At 48.4% G+C, this 22,018-nt stretch overlaps 1 protein-coding gene across 2 annotated transcripts in view; it reads right to left on the minus strand.

Moving 5' to 3' along the window:
• The window catches only part of SLC7A5 (solute carrier family 7 member 5), a 40,311-nt gene extending 20,144 nt beyond the window's left edge, over positions 1 to 20,167 (minus strand). Inside the window, exons 1-2 of one of the 2 annotated variants that reach the window (XM_009477497.2) lie at positions 19,344 to 20,163; positions 5,823 to 5,948 (exon numbers count right to left, since the gene is read on the minus strand). In XM_009477497.2, coding sequence (XP_009475772.2) covers positions 5,823 to 5,948; positions 19,344 to 19,944 — 727 coding nt within the window. In that variant the 5' untranslated portion in view covers positions 19,945 to 20,163. Of the gene's footprint in view, positions 1 to 5,822; positions 5,949 to 19,343 lie in introns of both variants that reach the window. The other variant, XM_087738779.1, reaches the window with a different exon arrangement.
• Positions 20,168 to 22,018: the final 1,851 nt, after the last annotated feature.

Genomic DNA, 22,018 nt, shown 5'->3' on the forward strand with positions numbered 1-22,018 from the left:
AACACGTGATCGAGACTGACAAACAGGAACGAGCCACCTGACGCGGCTGCGGAGGGGCTGCCCAGAGCCAAGCAGCTCGACGTGCAGGAGAGCCAAGCACGTTTGGGGAGGGCAGATCCTCCTGCCTGTCACCCCGACCTCCAGCACCACAGGCAAGGCCATGAGTATCAGCCCAGCAGCTGAAGGCTGTGGGAAAGGATCGATATAAAATGCAAGCAAAAGCACATGTACGCGCACACACGCAGAGCTATCGACCGCACTGATGCGCCTTAGGCATGAAAGACCGCTGCTGCTGCAACCAAAGACTTTAGAGAGAGAGAGAGAGAGGAGATCCAGATAGAGATGCAAAGAAGCAAATACCAAAGTATTAGCTGCTCTCTAGTTAAATACGTCTGCATTGCTGGGATAGCTGCACTCGGAAAAACGAGAAGCCAACAGAGCCTCTCATGTCAGCTGCCTTAAAACCCCCTCAGCCCCCAAGGGCGGTGAGCAGGGTCCCCTGTGGCCAGTCCGAGACGCGCGCCTCCAGCGCAAGGCACCTACCTTGACCCAGCTTAGCATTTGGCCGTTCATTCAGGATACCAAAAATGAGCAACAGGCTACAATCCACAACGCCTCGGATCAAGCAGCTTTTCAGATGTGGAGGCCCGTTTCCACCCTGAAGAGTTAATGCAGCTATGAGCCTCCATACGCAACGTTAGACAAACAACAGTTCACATCGTCGTTAAAGGCCAAGCTTCCAGCGTGTGCACACAGAGCCACCCAAACTCACGGCAATCGTAATGAGAAGCACAGCTCGCTGACCAACTCCTTCTGTAGTTTGTTTTTTTGTTGTTGTTGTTATTATTAAATGCATATTATTTATTTTTGGACAGGCGACTTTGCACTTGTAAAATGCAAAAGCCCCCGCAGGCCGAACTCTATCCTTGAATCTATAATTGCCAAAAATTTTCTGGGCGGAGAGGGCAAGAAAAAATTTGTCTGAGCAGAAACAAACCGCTGGTCTCGCTCCAAACCAGAGCAGGCGAGCTGCATAGCACGCTAAGCTGCCGTGCCCACCTGGCCTCAGCATTTGCATCCACCTTTGGCTGGAAAAGAAATCAAAGATTAGAGAGTGAGAGGCCCATAAAACATAATTGTGTTGTATCAACCCTCCAGCGTTAAGACGCCTGATTAATCTCCAACACGTGGTTGATGTGACTTAGAGGTGCAGGATGCTGGCAGCTGTCCCAGCTCCCTTATTCATGCTCTCCTTCGGTACAGTCTTCTGCTCTCCATGTGCTCTGTGAACAAGGGGGTGAGTAAGAGAAGCACAATAGCTTTCCTTCAAAGCTAACTGCTGGAAATTCACGTTATAGTGGCATTTCTGAATGCCAGCGTAACAAGCAACAGCATGGGCAGCTGCAGGGCACACTTTTCTTGCAATCTTTTGTGCACGAGCCTCAGCCCCAACTTGCAGGGACACATGGAAAAGCTTGAGGGACGTTTACTATCCCTAGGCTTTGCCTCCTGCCTGTCGAAGAGGATCTACAGTGCGAGTTAGTCATGGGCTGGCCGGGTGAACACCCATCTGCTTTGGCTTTGGGCTCCAAACTCCTCTCAGACACTTACGGCTCCACCATGAGCAGATTCTCATGTCCCAGGTCGTGTCCCACAGCCAGGCCCTTGGGTGAGCTGGTCCCTCCGGGCACAGACACCCGCGGCACGGCTACCCTGCTGCGTACAACACCACACCGTGCCTGCAAAGGCATGGCTGCATCTGCCCTCAGTTAGCAAAAAAGCAGGTCACGACTGACGTGGCAGGAAATAAAAAACCCAATAAATCAACTGAAAACAGACTCGTGAACATCGACCTGCTGATCAGGTTCGCTCTCCGCTTCACGCTGCGGACACGAGAGATGAGATGGGGTCAAAGGAAAACTTGTGGCAGATTTCTTTATGCTAAGTGCTTATCCATCTCTGGACAGCCAAGCGTGATTAAGCATAGGTACAAACCCAGGATAATTCAGACAGTGACCACTCTTCTTGTCTCTTAGTATCTGTGCACCGGTGTGCTTTGGGACCTGAGGGAACCTGAGATTTTAAGGACCAGCCATGAAATCAAGTTGTCCTGCCAGGAAAGGAAGAGTGAGTAAACTTTCCCTCCCCTCAGGTCTTTCTTAATCACAGGATTTTTCACAAAAAAAAAAGTCAAAGAAAAAAGTTTGGGCAGGGAACTACCAAAATAACCCTCACAGAGAAAGACAGAGACCAAATGGGTGTTTTCTAGCAAGAGACAAAGAGAGTCGATAAATGAAAGCAGCACCGAGACGTGCATGCTCACCCGCAGCGCTGAGATGCTGCCTCGCACCCGGGGCACTTCCATGATCTTTTCAGGAGGCCTCCCAGACACGATAAGCACACATCAATGACTGAAGGTTTGAACCTTCATTTCGGCACTTTCAGAAACCCGCCCGTGTTTTTTTCAGAATTTGCCAGCCGCAACTACACCTCTAAATACCTTTTTACAAAGAGCAAATGATATTGGGGCGGGGGGTGCCAGTGCTGGCTGATCTTGTGCATATCTATTTAAAGAAAAAACAAGATTAAAACCAAAACTCTCTGCCTAGTCCAAGTTCTCCATGGCAAATGTCTGGAGTTAAACCTGCCTACTTTGTCCTTAATCCACCCCGTGCTTGTTCAGCAGATGCAACTCTGCTGCTCCCGGACAAGCGCAATGAAGGGCGTTAGAATAATGCTGCTGCCATCAGACAGGCACTCGAGGCACCGCAGATGAGAAATTTAAGATCAGAAATCAGGCATTAAGAGGCAAAAGGGACAATAAGTTCAATAAAAAATAATTCAATAAAATGAGCGTTAAATTCTATTTCCCCAAGTCCCAAATGCCCAATTCTTTTTCTGAAGCAGAACTGCTGGGGAGGGATCGCAGCGAGGGCTGGCGCCCAGCACTGCAGCACTCCCCCGTCGGCAAACTAACGGCACCTCGCTGCTCGAGCTGCCCAGGGTCAGGTAAACGTTTAAGAAACCCTAGGACATCAGCAACAGAAAACAATATATCTGAAAGATATCCGTGATATTTTTTTAGATTATTTTTTGTTTTAAACATCAAAACCTGTGCTGAATTTCCCCCCATGTAAAAAGCATGGGTGTGTCCTTAAGGATTAGCACATTTTTTTGACTGTCTCACGCCTAGGTCGGTTTTTAAGGCACCGCAAGGTGCGGGGTGATGGAGGACACAGCTGCAGACCTAACCACGGAGCTCTGTGGCACACCCAGTGCAGAAAACATCCCTCAAACCTGCACAGCCACCGTCCAGGGTGCCCGCGCGATCCAGTCCCAGGCATCCCGCTCACCAGGCCAAGAATATGGCCAGCAAATACCTAGAGGGGGCTGGACAGAAGGCAATTTGTGAGAGCTGGTAAAACGGTAAAAAGCAAAAATAAGCCTAGTTTTTAGTAACAGTGGAGTGAAAACACCCTGGTCCTGTCTATGCTGTAAGTTATTGATACTATTGAAGTGCTACAGGCTGGTGGGCTGTGCAGTTGGGGGTCCATATATAAGGTTTTACACACCAATATACTAAGTCCAGGAGGCTGAACTTTTAAGGCAACAACAGCCCTAGCCCCACAAAGGCTTTTAAAAGTGTAACTTTTGTATTAGTAAAATAATCGCATCCCAAGGGGGTCAGCTCTACCGAGTCAACTTTCAGGCCGTTGAAAGGCTGCCTAAGTAGGAGACCAACGTCCACCCTCCTTTTGAAGTCGCATGAAAGAAGTGATGTAAAACAGCTGTCCACAGAAAGATCGCAAGGAAACGCTGTTTTCTGTGTGGTAGTATTGCCACATAGCTCTTTGTCTTTAGATGTTACTGCTTTTCTGAAAATAACGAAAATATCCAATGAAAGGATAAAAAGAAGAAAAGCCAAAAGCTGAAGGCAGGAGGTCAATACAAAGAAGGACATACTTCTGTGAAGTCTCAGAAGTTTCCACATTTGAGCAAGAAACTGTGGTATTGCTCCTCTTCTCTGTTTATAGATGCTGTAAACATAAACCAGCAATGGGACTGGAACCATTAAAGCAAGTTAATCAGCACTCAGGCACTATCCCGAGCGTCATGGGAACACACAACCCCTTCACCACTGAAACTGCAGCCCCAGACAAATCAGCTTGGCCTGTTTTTCACCCCAAGAATAGCTGCCGGCTTGGGACTGAATTTTCTGAGCTGATAGCGGTAAGAGTCCTCTTTGGACAAAGAGCGTTGGAACTGGTACAAAAGAAAACAAGGGCACACAGAGGAGCAGCAGAGGCACGGCGCTGTGGTTATGTACGGGACCCAGGATCACCTACCTACTCAGAGGTTAAACAGGCTTTTAGGAAAAAAGTTTAGGTAAAAAGCTTCTGAGACAGAAGAGTACAGGACGGGGGTTTTTGTACCCAGGATTGAAATCTCTTATTGGTTACAGATATAACAATGGAAATATCATGTATTTATACCTGAGGAACCAGGGCAGAAAGGGACTCACCCTCGACAAAAGGACAAAAGAACAGTACAGAGGGAGGGAAGGTGATTCTGAAGAAGCAAATTAAGATTGTTACCTGCAAGTAAAAAACAACCGTAAAGACCTTTTATTAGCAAAATGTTAAAGAACTAAGAGATTTATGTTTACTTATCCTTTTCCTTCTAAGAGAGAAAAAAAAGTTCAGCAAAGTAGCCTGGGGAGTTATGAAGAGGAAGGAGGCCTATTTTGTGATAAGCCTCAAACAATGTTCCTGTTGAGCACAGGCACCCAGCTGGAAGAAAAGAAAACCTCTGATAAAGCAAGAAATTCTGCGAAGACAGCACTGGCTCCCATAGCTGAGACAGGAATTAAAAAGACCCATGTGCACACACAAACATACACACACACACACACACACTTGCCGGTACAGAGACAGGCGGGACTATATAGATTTTTATCCACGTTTAACAAAAAGGGCCTGCACTGTTCCCTAAGAAAAGCTGATTTTCACAAAACGCACAAAAAAGCACACAGTAAAGCTTATCTGTGCGGGTCAGTTAATCAGGTGGGTTTGGGAAAAAATACCTCCCTACGTTTGCGAGGATTTTAAGCGTGCGTGAAGGACACAAGCAAAACCACCCAAAAACTTGCTTTATTCCCCCATTTTTATCTTCTTTTGTAGATGCGAGTTGACGGATATGCATGCTAGTGTCAGCTGAGAGCTCTAATGTCACCGTTCATCATGTGGTTTCTGCAGCCTTGCCTGACCCAGACGTCCCTACGTGACCCCCTGGACTCGATCAAGCTATTCCATATGGGAAGCGGGAAGAAGGAAACGTACGGGGGCAGTTTGCTAAAGAATGAAAATTACTGGGGGTTGGTTTGCACATGCAGATAGTTCTCTACTAGCAAATGGCCATGACCAGCCGCCAGTTACAGAAAAGACTTTTGAGAGCCACAGCACCAAAATTTTCAATCCGTGTAGGCTTGGCAGCTCTGCAATCTCAAAGGGAGAGGCTGCACAGTGACTGAATTAAATGGAAAAGACCTTGGGTGGTATATGCTGGATTCCAGTAGCATGAAATCCAGCGTAACTTCAGCAAGGTAAACACAAAATCTCACAAATAAAATGCACAAAAGCACTCAGCCTTTGCAGAGCATGAGCTGCAAATATCACCCAAGCATGCAAGAAAACAAAAGACGCTTGTAAAGCATTTTTGCTCGCTCTGAAATGCTTGGGTTAGGACTCCTGGGCTTTGTCCCTCATTCCCAGCTTCTGCTCTAACTGCACACCACCTTCAAAAGAAAAAGGAAACGTACTCACCCTTTGCAAGCTGCACGAAGCCAAGAATGATGATCAGAGCCAGCGCCAGCAGTTTTGCCGCAGCAAAGGCATCCTGCACACGAGTAGCGGCTTTCACGCTGTAACAGTTCACTGCCGTGAGGAGCACTAAGGGAACCGGACAAGAAGAGACACATCAGTTTGCAGAGAAACACAGAAAACGCAAACCAAATTGTGACGAATTGGCGTTTGGTTTTTGCTAAAACTTAAGCAAACACGAAGACTCTCTTCATAAAATAGAAAACTTTTCAAAAGCGAGGCTCTGCGGCCGCGCACTTCTCTATTCCGTCTTTCGTTTTGGCAGCAGGTGGTTTGAACAGTGCATACGCTCCTCGGGACAGGGATCTGCCCTGCTGCACCGCAAAGTCCACTGCTGAGGGCAGAGAAATACAAGCGGTTACTGCAACCCTTAGCATCAAAGCGCTTGGCTGCAATCCCTGTTAAGTCGATCCAATTTAATGCTGCTGTTGTGTGAAAACACCGTAGAAATGTCAGGATAAACTTCCAGAGCTGACATATAGTTATTTGTACAAAAATAGCACCTGAAAGGGTATCGAGGCTGCACCGTGGGAGAGTCGTCCCCCTTGCAAGGGCTCACGTTTGCTGTGGCTGCTCCGGCACTTGACTGCACTGCCTTCCTCGTGCAGCGTTTCGCTTGCCCAGGAGCTCCTACAAGTTGCTCTGTGGTTAACGCAACTCACGAAGCCTCATTTCCTACTCTTTTTGCCCTGTTCCCCCATCACCCTCCTCTGTATCGCCCGCTCCTGCTGCTATTCGGCATGGCACAGCGTGACCTAGGGCTTGTCTAAAGCCACGAAGCTGCTGCCTGGCCGACTTTCACCTGCTTCAGAGAAAATAATGGCTAAACCCTTTACCGCTCTTCCAAATCACTATTTTCGTGCCCTGCTTGCTCGCTGCTCCCCAGAGCTGGTTGCTTGCTATAGACGGGCAAATGACACGCAGAGAATGATGGTGCCCCCCGTGCTGGATGCCCTCTCCTCCTCCTCATCTCCCTTGCCCCTCACCGCCTCCGCACCAGCTCTCCAGCAGCCCCCGGAGCCGACCGGTCACCGAGCAGCTCGGGGAGGAGCGGATCTCAACCCTTCTTACTGAGCTGGAGGCTTTTCCCTGCGGGATCTTTTCCAGGCTGGCCTCTGCCCTCGTGGCAAAGGCTCTTTCCCACATCCTGCAGCTCATTTTCACAGGACCCCACTGCCTCGACCGGAGCTGAACAGCTGCTCCCCAAAATATTCAGCTTGGATGCAGATCACCCTCTCCTGAGGTTACGGGCTATATCTGCACTCACAATTTAAAGCCCAGAGCATTTGATGTAGATATTTCAGCCTTAATCAAACCCCCAGAGATACGAGGGGGCTGAGCAGCACCTTCGTCAGGGCAGCAATGTCTCCAGCAGACTGCTGATGGAGTCTCCGGCCACAAGCCTGTCCTCATGGGGCTGAGCCACACGGGCTACTTCAGAACGGGGTGGGGAAGGCAATGATAAAGGTGGGAGGCAGAAATACCAGCAGTCAGATGGCTTGGTTACTGCCCAGCAAGAGCACGCAGTGCCTTAAGACCCTCAACATATGCTAAGCATCACAGGGAAAAGCACAACGCACCCCTACTCTGAAGCAAGGTCACCTCCCAGCTAGGCGTACCCTGAGCACACACGGGCACGTGAAGGATGCCGGCACCAGCACACCATGTATTCGCTACCTCACCTCCAACGTGAGACGGTTGCGCAGGATCGGCAGCGCCTGCCTTTGCTCCCCAGCTTGCGGCAGGACCACGCACCAGAGCTGCTCACATCCCAGCTCGGAGCAAAGGCACCTTCCCGCAGCCTCACGCTCTGCCTCTCAGCAAGGGCACAATAAACTGCAAACTGAGAAATAAAACCATGGGAGGAGGAAGGTGTATTTGGGCATTTAAAAGGGCTCACGGCCACTCTGCATCCTGCCCTGCCTGCGAGAAAGCAACTGCGTTGGTAAGAGTTCAGGGAAACGTGCGCAGAGCCCACGCCAGAGCTGGGAATAGCCTTCCTGGAACACAGGGGCAGGGACAGGCTCGGACGTACCCACGGGCTGGCTTCAGAGAGCTCGGTCTTCGGGGACCGCGGTCTCTGGGTCCCACAGCAACGATCAGACTTGTGTTCCCGCTCGAGCGAGCGCTGAGAGGGACAGGACCTCCCGGTGATGCAGAGCATGCGCAGGCAAGCAGGGATACCAGTTGCATAATTCATTCGCAGGGGTCTAAGAGGCTGCTACGGCCACGGCACAACAGCGATATGCATTGGGCTGAGAGGATTTAATTGTCCACATATCGCTCAGCTAAAGGCTGCTCGTAGGGGATCTTTAGGCAGGGAAGAGCAAAGCCAGTCCCACTGCAGCAGACTGCACCTCCCAGAACACGATCAGGATCGCCGGCTCCCCACCGCCACCAAAGCCCTATGATCTGGTGTCATCTCAATACATTTAAAGAGCATTTAAAGTTTGGAGAAATGAAAGAGAAGTCTTCGCAAAGAAAAGCACGGGATCCAATACACCCTACAAGAATGAAAGCCAGCAGTGAAGAAGGAATTTCAGGTTGACTTTTATCTGTGTCGCGTCTTTCAATCCCCTTTGGCACTTTGGGGGTGCCTGGGCATTCGGAGTGGGTGAGACCGAAACGACCCAGAGCTGTCTTCATGGGGCAGGACACCCCCGCCCGCTCTCGCACAGGTCACAGGACAGCACAAGCTGGGCTTTGGCTGCCCTGCTTTGGCACACAGCCGAAAGCAAGCGGTGCGGAACTGCCCCGTCCCTCCACCTCGTGCAGCTCAGGGGAGATACGGCGCATCTAATTAGAAAGGCACGGCGCGCCCGGGCGCGGAGGCTTTTCAGCATCAAGCAGCAGGCCAGCACCGTTGGCGGTTTGCAGGGTCACGGCTCTGTCACCTTGCAGCAAGATTGCGATATATCTGCTCCAGCCAGAACACTAAAAGTCGAGATATAAAGGGGAGGAGAAAATAAAAGTTAGCGAGGTCAACTTACACGATGTCTGTGCTACACGGGGCGGCGAGGGGGAGAGAAGAAAACACAGCGGAATATCAGTAACACCGATCACAATTCATCTACTAAAAACACCTCTGGTGAATCCTAACAGGGAGGACAGGGAGGGAACTGAGGATCCAGGATTCACTTCGACCAGTGATTATGCTAAAAATAAAACTCTCCTTGTTTACAGAGGGATATTTAAAGGATGAGCTAACGCATCTAAAAGCACACTTTTCCCGTTAGTGAAGACAGCCCTTAGAGGTGTGACAGTGACATTCCCTTCCCCATTTAGGCATTCTGTTTCTTTCACAATAGCTGCTTCAGCCTCCACGTTAAAGCCTGACTTACTCGGGGCCGTTTTTCACGTTCTGGTTCTGTATGGAGCCTGCTGGACGGACCGTGGGATGGCGGTGCTGTACATAAAAGGCAAAAGCTTTCTACACAGTCCAAAACTGAAAAACAACAGAAGCGTCTGTATTCAGCCCTTAAAAACATATCGGTGCCAGAGAAACGGGCTCTGTAAAAATAAGAAAACACTTAGGGCCAGAGACACTGAACGGGGCCGAGAGCTGCTTCCACGCCAGTCGTGATTCAGAGCCCTTCACGTCACATCTCTCTGCTTTGCTGTTCCCACCATGTAATAATATTTGTGTTTCCTAAAGGAGTGCGGTGAAGTTACTACACTTGAATGCTTTCAGCATAGGAAGGGCTAAAAAAACCACCAGTCACCCCCACCAGGAAGAATCCTACAGACACCGAGACGGAAAGACAGACCGAGTACTTTTTCGGTAAAACTCCAAGATGAATTCCAGTGGCTGCTCAGCTTCTCAGGAGACCAGAGGGTGAGGGTTTCTTAAAGCAGAAAGTTTTATTCCTTTGATGCGAGATGCTACCCTGCGAAGCAGGGGCTGCGGGACTCCTCCTGGCACCGCTCCTTCACCTCGGATGAACCACTCCGCTTGAAGAACGGGGGAAAGCTGCACAGCCACCGCTTTACTGTAAATCAGGGCAATGATACAACGCAGGGAAAGATCAGACGGCGCTGCCCTAATTTCTGCAGCACCTTTCCTAAGGCTACAGGCGCTGGCCATTGTCAGAGGCAGCTATGCAGCGAGGCAGACCTTCAGCGTGACCCATCGGGGCCGTTCTCGGGAATCATTCTAGGAATAAGGATTTCAGCACGACCTGACGTGACACAGCGTCTGATCCAGCAGCCCCTCTCCAAAGGCTTTACATAATTGGGATAACGGGAGCTAGAAAGCTGCAGCGACTGCAGATCTAAGGGGGGGTACTTTTATTTATTTACGTCTGGCAGAAGTAGGGAAGATACTGGTTTTTGACTGCTGTAGAGAGAACACGCTCACAAGGTGCTGTTCACCCCTTCATCCCTTCTGCCGACTGCTCTAGCCTAGCTGAGGGTGAGCTTCATTTCAAGATACTCAAGCCACCCCTAACAGGGGAATCCAGAGGCTTTCAAAGAGAAGTTTGGCTTTGTAAAGGCAACAGCGGGCCCAGCTTCACTTATTTACTCTGTCCTAGTAGCCCCAGCTAGCTTCAGGCATCTCACTTAACCTGCTCCGCTGGCACTCACCTGCAGTCTGGCAATTTCCCCATTACTGATAGGAACCAAGGACAAACTAGTGCAGCCCAGGACCCAGAATCCTGCCCCCCCGCAAGTCACATTTTATGGGCACATTCCTTTGAACTCAAGTTCCAAGATCCCTCCCTAGGATGATTTCTCAATAACAATAGGAATAAATCCCTGCAAAGCAGACATGGAAAGGGATCGTGACGATCCCCACAGGGCACAAGTCCATGGTGAACACGCTATATGTAACAACAGCTCCTCTGTCTACAGAGGAAAGGCAGGATGTAGTAAAAGCTGCCTTGCAGGCATATGGTTCTGCCCAAAGCAAACAGTATGTGAATGGAGCCCTAATACAGGTAACCCCGGGCTTGGCATTTCTGATGCAACACTCTTGGCAACTATCCTATAGAAAAAGGCAGGGCTGCAGCTTTCCCGGGGTAGTGGAACGTGGCCATGGATCGGAGATGGAGTAAAGACTCCGTTTGGAAAAAAGCAAAGCAGCCGATCCACAGCTCTGCGTGCTCGTCCTCACTGGCAGGGGAAAAAAGGACCCGATTCCAGCACCGTATGTAACTTGCTGATGGGGAGAGTTTGCTCAACCCAAGACCGGCAGCAGCTTTTCAGGTGAAACGTTTCTGAAATGGGTGTAGGAATTCTCGCGGTACTGGCACAGCTGCATTCACGCTGCGTGTGAGGTTACATACCCTGGGAGCCTTGCACAATGTCACTTCTGTCCTTTATTTCATCTTCTATAGGTTTCCCTGCTCTTGACCTCTAGTCCTTCCTATATAATTCAGTATACATCTCTATAAGAAGGACAAATGTGTGTACGTAGCTTGCTTCAAAGAAGTAAACTCAATTAACTTGCTGCAAGTTACCCATGGATTCCTATTCGTGGTATTACAGGACCAGAATGAAAATGCGCAGTAGGGTAGGGAACTTGTGGAAAGAAATGGGAAGAAGGAAGGGAAACCCGCCGCCTCAGCTTCCCCACCAGGCCAACGGGGACTGTAACGCTGCCCGCACAGAGGACGAATCGTGCGGCGACGCCCGTTTGTAACTAACTCACACGTTTCCAAAGCACTAAGCCCTTACAGTTGTAAGACGATGCTTCCATTGACCATCTGCCACCGGATGACGTGGATTTTCTCCTCACAGTTACGTACAGAACAGTTCTCAGCTCCTTTCCATCGCCCCATCCTACAGCAAAGGCTGCTCCTTCACTCTTCATGAAGTGCAGATGATGGACAAGCAGTCTTCTCTTCTACCAAAGGTGGTGCAACCAGGTTTCAGAGACAAGACAAGCTGTGCCCATGGCCACCAAGAAACAAACCGCAGGGATGACAGCAGCACACGGAGCAGACACAGAATGGCCCACGTGCTTTAAAGAGAACTGCTGCCTAAGCCCACAAGAGGTTAGACACATCAAAAATAGTTACTCCACATAGTACAAACAAGGAATTACGCTATATTGACTACGGTGGTTTAAACCATGGGAACATCAATGCCTTAGCTATTCACTAAGGCCAAGAAAACCCCACTTTATATTCAGGTGGCTGTGGCCATGGTGTCTTCTAACAGTCTCAGGAGTCTATTTCTAATAGCACAATCCAACATGAGACACGCATACAAGGACATACACAGAAAATGGTTAGGGAAATTTCAGCTTGATAGATTTTGAGTGAAGACTTGTGCCCTGCAAGCTGGTAAAGAGAAAAAGCAGAAGGAAAGCAGGTATTTCTTCAAGGACAAGTCCCTGGAGAAACTTAACGGCCAGGGCAATCAGTCTGTAGAAGGCAAACGCTTAGTGGCACATGAGGCTACTGGAAAGGAGCACTTGGCCCCAGAGCAAATGGGTCTATATTAAAATCAACTGACAATAATAAACATACCTGGCAACAGCTTACAGTCTCCTTTTTATTTTTCTTCCCAGAACAGCAATGCTGAGGAATCAGGGGATGGGCGCATCCACATACAACAGGTGAAAGGAGAAGGCAAAGCTGCCCTACCACTAGAGTTTAAGAAGAAGGATCGTCTCCGGACCCACCCCCTAACTGAGACCACGAACCCTGGATGTCCCCAGCAAATGGCCACAGGCACCCCGAGTGTGTCACAGCTCCATCTCTCCGCTGGCTTTCAATTCCAGGAGGCCCCTGGTGCTGAAACAGGCTCGGAGCTGGGAGCCAGGGAAGTTGGTGCAAAGCGGGATGATGCTAGCATTTCATCATGTAGCACAGCTCCCAGAAGCATCCACACCCTCAGCTTTCCAGAATTCCACAAGAATAAATTAACAAGCGCTTACTTGCCACCTCTCTCTCAGGAGCTGTGCCAACCAGCGCAGCACAGTCAGGGCCAAAAGGCAGCACCAGGACAGCCCGGAGGAAGACCTCAGCGAAGAGTTTCAGGGTTTGCAGGTGCTGCAGAGGCTGGATCTCAAGCCTGTAGAAATGCACCTATCGCTTTGGTACCAAGGGACCATAATAACAGCGATACAGTTCACACTATTCAAATTGTGGGGTACATGAAAAACTACAAAGAATTTATTAATGCTAGGGGACCCAACTCCTAGCTAGCGGTAGGCGTTGCTGTTTTATCTCCTTAGAAAGAAGCTTGCGTTTTTACTGTCAAAGTTTCTCGATTACATGATGCAGCAATTCCACAAAACAGGTCGTTTTACCACAGGAAGACAAACAAAATATAGACAAACAACATCTATATGCAATGGGAGACAAACAACATATGTATGGAAGGCAAACATATAAACGGGAGACAAACAACATATGTATGGGAGACAAACATATAAACGGGAGACAAACACCACACATATGCAACAGGAGAAAGAGGTGTATTTCTTCCATTCCCAGCAAATTAAAAGGACCCTATCACAAGCTAAACACCTTTTCCACCACGCCCACCTCATATGAAATATCTTCCTAACAGCAAACAACACTTACTAATATTTTACGTGCACATTAAGCCCCACAGACATGTCACCATCCTTGCCAGATGGTCAGCTACTGAACCTTGCAAAAGATGGCATCTCACCCGGCCCACGACGACGTTACACTGATACAGAAACCCCTTCCCACAGCTGGACTGAATCGGGTGCCACAAATCCACAGGAAGGGGGCTGAACTTCAGCGCTGAGTGCTCCATCTCGGCTCGTCAACTTAATGAAAAATTCCAGGCAGGTTTGAGTCTGAACCGTGCCACCCCGGCCACGCAGAGGGACAGAATTCAGCCCCGCACGCTGGCTGGCAAGAAACTGCTTTCTCATCCATTGCGTTTGCTCTCTTGGCCACATCTGACGCTGGGACCATGAGACTTTTGGAATACTTGAAATACCTAGTGATGTTGCTTTGAATCAGACTGACCATGGCGAGTTTCTCTGAAAAAGCCTTCCCAATTTGTCCATGGCAGAAAAGAAAGACTCTGAGGGATCTCAGTGGAAGTGTAAATCATTCAAACACAATAAAATTTAATGGGACATTTGTTGTGAGAGCCAAGAGAGGGGTGCCAAGAAATGCAGTAGTTGCTTGCTGTGTTACAAGAGTCCTCCAAGCCTTCATCCATTTCAGGAGAGTCCTGCTAGAGTCAGAGGCTATTTTCATTAATGCTACTCTCTCTAATTAAATGCAGATTTAAAAAAGCCACCTCAGTCTTGCAGCATTACCCATACAGCAGGGATTCTACAAAGACCCCTTCCTTCCACTCCAATCAAACAAGTGCATATTTACTGATACAGCTTAGTCATTTACCTTTCTGGAGGAGAAAAAAAATTTAAGAAGTCTTCAAAGTTTCACACCCTGCTTGTCCTGGCAGATTAAACTGCTGTAGAATAAACCCATCTTACACTGACAAGCATAAGATGTATTTTGTGCTTGCCATCTAATACCCGATGAGTTCAAAAATCTACCCGTAGCTTCACCTTAAACAGCTGGTCAACAGCCAAACTGTCAGCTTTAAAGTAAAACCTTAATACTAAAGATGTTCCTGCTTTCAACAAACGTGATTTCTAGTTGAAATGCTGACACTGAATATTCACTTATGGACTACGGCTATAATTCAGCGAGCATTCAAGGCATGTGTTTATACGCTTTTGCCAAACCCTGGATTTGATACCATTCTCCTCCTCCAGCTCACAATGTACTCAGAGGGGTGTCGGGCACTTACGCTTCCATATGACATGTGCTATTAGATATGACTCAACTCCGCACTGACTGCTACTAACTCTTCCACTATTAGGCTGTTCATAACAAAAGAGACAAATGAGAAATATGTGATCATTTTACTGGAATTCCATGCTTGCAGGAGGAGTGCCCAAAATAATATTTCAGAAGCAGCAAAGGAGGTCTAAAGACATTTTAAAGATTAAAATACTGTAGCTTTGGAAGTAGCAGATATTACTGCAGCAGTATAGGGGTTATCGGTGCCAGATTAGCATATATAATTAACAAGTGATAAAAGGTTTCAGAAGCTAACAATCAAATCACTGATTTGACATTGAAGATCAAGAGTAAAATTATACGCAACTGGCAGGGTTTCTCAAGCTTCTGTGGAGCAGATTATATTGTCAAGAAATAAGTAAATTATAGAATAACCTGTTATGTAGCACACAGGGGGCGTGTGGCAGGCTGTGCCGAAGAATGCGTGTAGGCAGAACAGTTCAGGCACTTGTGAAACACCAAGCAAGAACCAGCTCAGGTCTGGAAGCAGCATTATCCCCCGTCTCCCTTATCTACAGGGAATTTACTGTACCACAATTCAAAGACCTCTCACATGTAGGAAATCTGCAAGTTAACAGGTGGAAATAAGAAATACGCATGTTACCTTTACCTGGATAACTCGAAACTTTCCATCCTTGAGCCAGCTCTAGAACATGTGTATTAGAACACTGTGTATTAGGTTGTGCTCTGTGAATTTTTTTAATGCTTTTTGTTAACATTTGTCAGTTCAAATTTAAGAAACGCAACACAAGTGGCAGCCAGCTGTAAAAGAGAACCTGACCCGCTAGCGCTGTAAGGTATCAGAGGCGCGCTTTCAGCTGGATGCTGTTCCACGTCACTGCTCAGGCCATCACCCGCACACCACCTCTTCGATGGGAAAAACAAGACAGGATTAAACAGTTTTACCACAATCCTCCTTCCGCTACGTGAAGATGGTCCTGCAACGTATATAAACAACAAGTTCTTTCAAAACTACACTTGCTACCTAAATATTCTGTTAAGAAATGTGTATTTTTTTAACTCAAAGTGAAAATAAATTGGAGAAAATGGCAGAAAAAGATACAGGTATGTTGGAAGTGCAGTGCAAATGTACGTTCCACTGTGATGCCTTCTCAAGAGAAAAGAGGAACCAACACCAAATACAACGGATTTTCGTTTATCTACGTAGCCTCAAATGTGCACCTGAAACACAGAGCACAGAATCCTTAGCAGTTTAATTCTTTGCCGTGTACAATACTGATACTGTAATGCAGATGTCATCAAATATGAAAAGTCAGGACCTGTCCCTCCATCCCCTGTAGAAGGGGTTACATTGGTTTAGGTGAGACCACATTTGGGGGAATTCGAGTTATCTGTTGGGTTTTCACACATTTCTCAGCACAAATTCTCAGCATCATGAACTTTAACTTCTTCTGTTCGAAAAAATGCTTGGCTACCAGGTGGACCTTGTGGGTTTTATCCCTGAGCATTTGCTTTTATGATTTATCAGTCCTTTTAAGTATCAGCCGTCCAATCTTACCGATAAAGTAACGTGCAGTTTATCAGTTACCCGAGTAACCCGCAGGCTGAAAAGCGTTAAGCCAAACTACCTGCAAATTCTTACAGCCCGGGAGCACCGGCTGTTTTGTGGTGAACATCAAATAAGCCACGCTAATGAAGAACAGCTTGACCCATCTTGCTGCAGGAAGACTTCCCTGTAGTGAATTCCCACACTTTTATTTGGCAACCATAATCAGCATTCATGTTGTCTTATGGAAGAAGCGGTCTTGCATACCAACTGTCTGCAGATTACAATCTTGATAGCAGAAAATACCTATTTGTAGTTAAATTCTACTTACCACCCACCCCGTTTTCCTCAGCACCTTAAGGGGAAGAAAATTCCCTATTCCAACTATTTTTTCTTTCTTTCAAGACTGTGATTTATTTAGATTATCTTAATGCCTAGAACTTTAATTTCTGTACTTCAGGGTGGCAAACACTCAACTGTTCAACACCCATAACACTCAGAGTGGAAACAAATAACTTTTGTTATTTCTCCTCTTACTAGAAACCATGCAGTCAATTGCATTTTATGTTGACATACAAACTTTGCAAAGAATACAGCTGGTACTGTTCTAGACAGCTACATAGTAAGTCAACTGTATTCCAGCCCAGGGCCCCAAATTCCCCTATTGCCTCCTGAACTGTTCTTCCCCTCTTTGAGATAACTCGTTAACGTATGCTCTAGAGCGTATGCACAAATAGGCCATTTTTCCTACCCTAGGGCTCTAATAATATCTCTATAGAATAATATATATAACAATATCTAAAATAATATATCTCACTGGGTAGGGGTATTTTTGGAACAACCACGTAACACAGCCGCCTGTTATTCCAGAGAAGTTTTGTGTGACTCGCTAAGTCCTGGGACCAGATTTACTTCATTTATTGTTCCTAGTTCATGATGTGGTTTTGGCACTAGACAGTAGAAAAGCTAACTCCAAAAATCAAAGTTACAGAAAAGTAACTTGCTGAAGGCAATGCACGATGAACTAACCTTTTGTAGCAAAGGAGACAAACAAAAATTTAACCCAAAGCATAAACAAAATAGTAGCCAGCGGTGCAGGGGGGGAGTAAAGTTTAAAGAAGAAACACATGGAAATGACGCAGATTTGTAAAACTAGCAACTCTTTCCTTGGCATTTCAAGATAAAGGTTCGAGAACAAATTCTGCTTCGGGAAAACTACTAATTGCTAGCAAAAGAAAGTTGGAGGCAGTTATACTACTTATCAGAGAAGCATAAGCGGGAATGAGACCTGGCATCAAGAAATTTCATGCTGCATCCAGCCTGTCTCTGAACAGATCTTGCCATGGGGCAAGTCTACTGTACCTCTCTGTTTGTTTTCTGATCAGTAAAATGGGAACAGAGACAACTCATCCCACCTATTTTGGGAAAGATCCTGCAGAAGAAAAGTTGCTTATTACCAGAAACATGTTCCCAAAGGCTTTGTCAACTACAATATGTTATTGCTCAGCGAAACTTTTGACATAAAACAGTAAGAAAGTCCGTCTCATCAATGCTCTAATTCTGTCAGCTTCTCAGCAAAAACGGGAAGGCCACGTGCAGGCATGCCCCTTTTCTCTCTGTCACTGAAGACACCATATTGCAGACTGGCAGGAAAGCTCTAAAACCAGATTTTTCACAAGGCCCTACTTGAAGCAAGAAACCCATCAGCAGAACTATTTTCTAACCCTGCTACAGCTTTCGTCGCTGGGTGACTGTATCTCCTTGATATATGCACCTCCCTTTGTTAAAAACCTGGACTGAAAGTCCACATGCCTGTCTGCTTGCCCTTATCTTCCTAAAAATTTATCTGGGGAATGAATAAGTTTCAACCTTGCCCCCAAAAAAGTACAATTTGCTGCCCCACCTGTTATTTATCTTATTATATCTACTAGCTAGCCATATAATGTATCTAGCAAAGACTCGGTCAGGTTATGTATGAAGACATTTACAGATAATATATCTTCCCATAACGACCACGTGCTGCAACTTTTGAATGCCTGTGATCCTCAGAGGGTGAAGGAATCTAACACAATCTGCCTCTGGACGGCACAAACAAGCAGACTTCTCTTCACAACCTCAAAATGATACAATAAAAAGATCACTTGTCTGTAACTTTGTACAGCAAATAAATGCTTTATAAAGCCCTCACAAGAGAATTATAGCCTCTCCCAATATACACCATCGCAATGGCACAAGAGCTACCAGTGGAGCGGAACGCTGAATAGGAAATGAGAAAAAGGCAGAAAATGGTCCTGTATTTAAAGAATGAGGAATTTGGATGGGGTGACTTTGCAGTCACTGGAGAAAAGGAAAATGGGGCTTTACTGGCAAAACCGCAGACCCCAAAATACCAGAGAGAAGATAAAAGCTGCAGCAGGAGACATTTGTGTGCCATGGCAGGCATCAGTGGCCCTAAATTCATCACAGCATGACCAAACGTCTCTGCTAGGCAGCATCTGATGAGATATAACGTTTGCTAGCAAAAAAAAAAAAACCAAACCCAAACGGGTTTTGAGCATAATTATCATGCACATACAGCCGAGAAACGCCTCTTCTTGAAATTGGTGCTGAAAACAGCCAGGCACTGCAGCACAGGCCACCTTCAGCACCAGTTGCTCACGACAGATAATTTCCCAGCCGTGTGTTATCCTAACGTACGGCTGCACATAAACGCCCATCCCAGCCACCGCAGCACCTCGGCACTGCAGGGGTGCAAGGGGATTTTACCCTGCCCAAACACGCTCCTGCGGGACGACATGAGAAATCCCCACTCCAGCGCACAGGCAAAATGCACGCTGCATTTATCGCGTGCTGCTCGCTGCATTGCTGGCAATCGGAGAAGCTGGCTAGCCCGTAACTGGCAGTTTGGGAATATTTTTGCTCCATTTATCTGGGATGGGGCCACATTTCCTACTCACGCTGTTCAAAACAGCCCAAAACCCCCCGTGTGGAGCCAGTTTAGCACAGGAGAGATGGTGCATCTCCTACAAAGCGATGGGACTCGAGGCAGCTAGCTGTTTGGGCTGACTTTTCGGGGAAGGCGATGGTGAGCGGGGAGCCACGTGGGGCAGCAGGGCAGCAGGCACCCGGAGAGGGTCTGCGGGTACTTACGGACACAGAGACAGGCCACCAGCTTGGCAGCCTCGTTGGGCACCAGGCAGGTGGGGAAGATGGGCTTGAGCAGGTAGGTGGCGAAGACGAGAGCCACGATGTACTGCGAGGAGGGCCGGATGATGAGCAGCTCTATCCAGAGCTTGAGGAAGGCGGGCAGAGGGCCGTACACCTCCAGCATGTAGGCATAGTCCCCGCCAGACTTGGTGATGGTGGTACCCAGCTCAGCATAGCAGAGGGCACCCACGATGGAGAAGGCCCCGCAGACGGCCCACACCACCAGCGACAGCCCCGGCGAGCCGGCCTCCCGCAGCACGCCGATGGGGGTGACGAAGATGCCGGAGCCGATGATGGTGCCCACGATGATGGCCACGCCGTTGAGCAGCGTGATGGAGCGCTGCAGGGTCACCCCTTCGCCCTCGGCGGAGCCGCAGGGCGAGGGCGAGCGGGTGCAGCCGTTCTCCTGCGCCCCGCCGCCCGCCGCCTCCAGCATCTTCTCCATCGCCTGCTTCTCCTCCTCCTGCGCCAGCGAGGAGGCCGAGCCCGCCGGGCTCCTCTTCTTCACCGCGCTGCTGCTGCTGCTGCCGCCGCCGCCCGACATGGTGGCGCGGCGCGGGGCGGCGGAGCGGGGCGCGGAGCGGGGCGCGGAGCGGAGCGGCAGGGCGCTGGGCCGCCACCATGCAGCCGCCCCTTTTGTTCCGGCGGCGGGGGGCGGGGGGCGGCCGGCGCCTCCCGCTTAGGCGGGGAACGCGGGGCCGGCCGCCTTTCCGGGAGGAGGAGGAGGAGGAGGAGGAGGAAGGCGGGGGCTGCAGCGGCCCCGCTTTGCGCGGGCAGCCGCTGGCCCGGCCCCCCGGGAACCGGCGGCCTTGCCCGCCCCTTATCGGCGGGTCTCGGCTCGACGAGAGGGGCCAGCGCGGCCCCGCCGCCTCTGCCGCGGGTACGGGGGGCTCCTCGCCGGCAGCTGGCGGGAGGGGAGGTTCGTCACCAGTCATTCTCCTGCCTAGAGCGGACTGCGTGTTCGTGTAAAGGAGAACGGGTCACTTCGTATGCGGTGTGTAAACCTAGAGTTCAGCAGAACCTGCGTCTCCCGGTTCCCCCCGGCCCCATCCGATTTCCGTACTCTTCTGTTCCACGTTCACGCAAGCACAGGCCGAGGCCCAGCTCCTGCATCACCTGCGTTTCTGCAGAGGCACTGCAGAAATCCGCCTGTCATTTTGGACGCCAAGATCGCCAAAAAGACTTGTTTGCAAAAAAAAAATAAATTAAAATTAAAATTCACCACTCTGGCAAGCACGCAGGCAAAACGAGCAACTTCTGCTGCACTACCTCAATGAAGGCATAGGTTTTGCATCCAAAAAGACTTACTTGGACACTTCACAATAGCGCCTAAGGAGCCAATTCTTCAGCAAATTCAGACTCCTTGTCCTTGTGGGATAGGAGAGGAATTCAGAGGCTAAAGCCTGGAAGCCCTGATTCTCAATTCCCATTGCGAGGTGGAAGTAGTACCTTTGAGGAGCTGTTTCTCAGCAAGCGATCACTTGGTGTCATGCAAGAAGTCATGCCCCAAGGTCGGTGTCCATCCTTCCTGGACCATCCTCCTCCTCGCATGTTTCAGAGAGGCTTCAGTACAGGCAGTAGGGTGGGTCAGGAGGTTTTCTGCAAGATACCTCAGAGAAACGTGAGATCTGCGTTCTGGGGAAAGACGTAATGTTTTAGTAACGTTTTCAGGTAGCACGCACTGGTCATGGGCATCATGACCACTTCAACCATGCCGGGAGTCCTGAGCAGCCCTGGAAGCACTGAGCAGAACCTGACACCTAGTGGCTCTTGGCCACAACAGCCCAGAGACTTAAAACCGCGTTCACCGCTTCTCGATTTATAGAAACGTGTATTTAGGAAGAAAGCTTAGACAAAAATTACCTTTGCACCGACTGTGGTTTTCTAGTTTTCGAAGAGAAATGGGATCCTGAAGAGATTGCAAAGACTATCAAAATTAATTAAAAGTAAACAGCAAAACATATTCATGACACAGTTTTCCTGAAACCCCCGAAGCCTTTCTTTAGCCTACTAGCTTAACAGAGGCTATATGGCTGCAATCTAAACCAATTATTTCTCAAAGTAAGAGTCACCAACATTTACTTCTTATTCTATTTCATACTTCAGCCTAGGCAAAATGTTCACAGGACCATAAAATCAGAAAAAAACCCAGGTTCCTACAACATACGGGACTGTCTCCGTGTCGGCCTCATGACATCAGGATCCAGCAGACAGGACTGGAATTGAAATAAGATGTATGCTTCAGATATTTTCAGATAAATGCTTAAACTCAGTTGTGTAGTTGGGTGAACAAAATCGTTCATCAATGGATTTACTTCACCAGTGCTCTAGACTAAGTTCTTACCTTAAGGCAAATAAACTAACTGCTTGATGACTGGCCTTTTACACCCGATATTAACCTAATTCGCAGAAATTTTCATTACCTTTCACAAGAATGGGACCAAGTTCTCTTTTTCTCTCTGCATCCAGTTCTTCCAAAAGGGAATTTCTTAACAGACTGACAGCTAAGAATTTGCAGACTTCAGTCTCAGTTTTGACACCATTTCCATTCGGAAATCCTGGGCTCAAGCAGCAGTGGAGTAGCAGCCACCGAACTGCCATATTTAAAGCCAACCACA

This window comes from Nipponia nippon, unplaced genomic scaffold (assembly GCF_047370975.1).
Source record: "Nipponia nippon isolate SJK-2023a ecotype South Korea unplaced genomic scaffold, ASM4737097v1 scaffold_7, whole genome shotgun sequence".
NCBI classification, from domain to species: Eukaryota; Metazoa; Chordata; class Aves; order Pelecaniformes; family Threskiornithidae; genus Nipponia; species Nipponia nippon.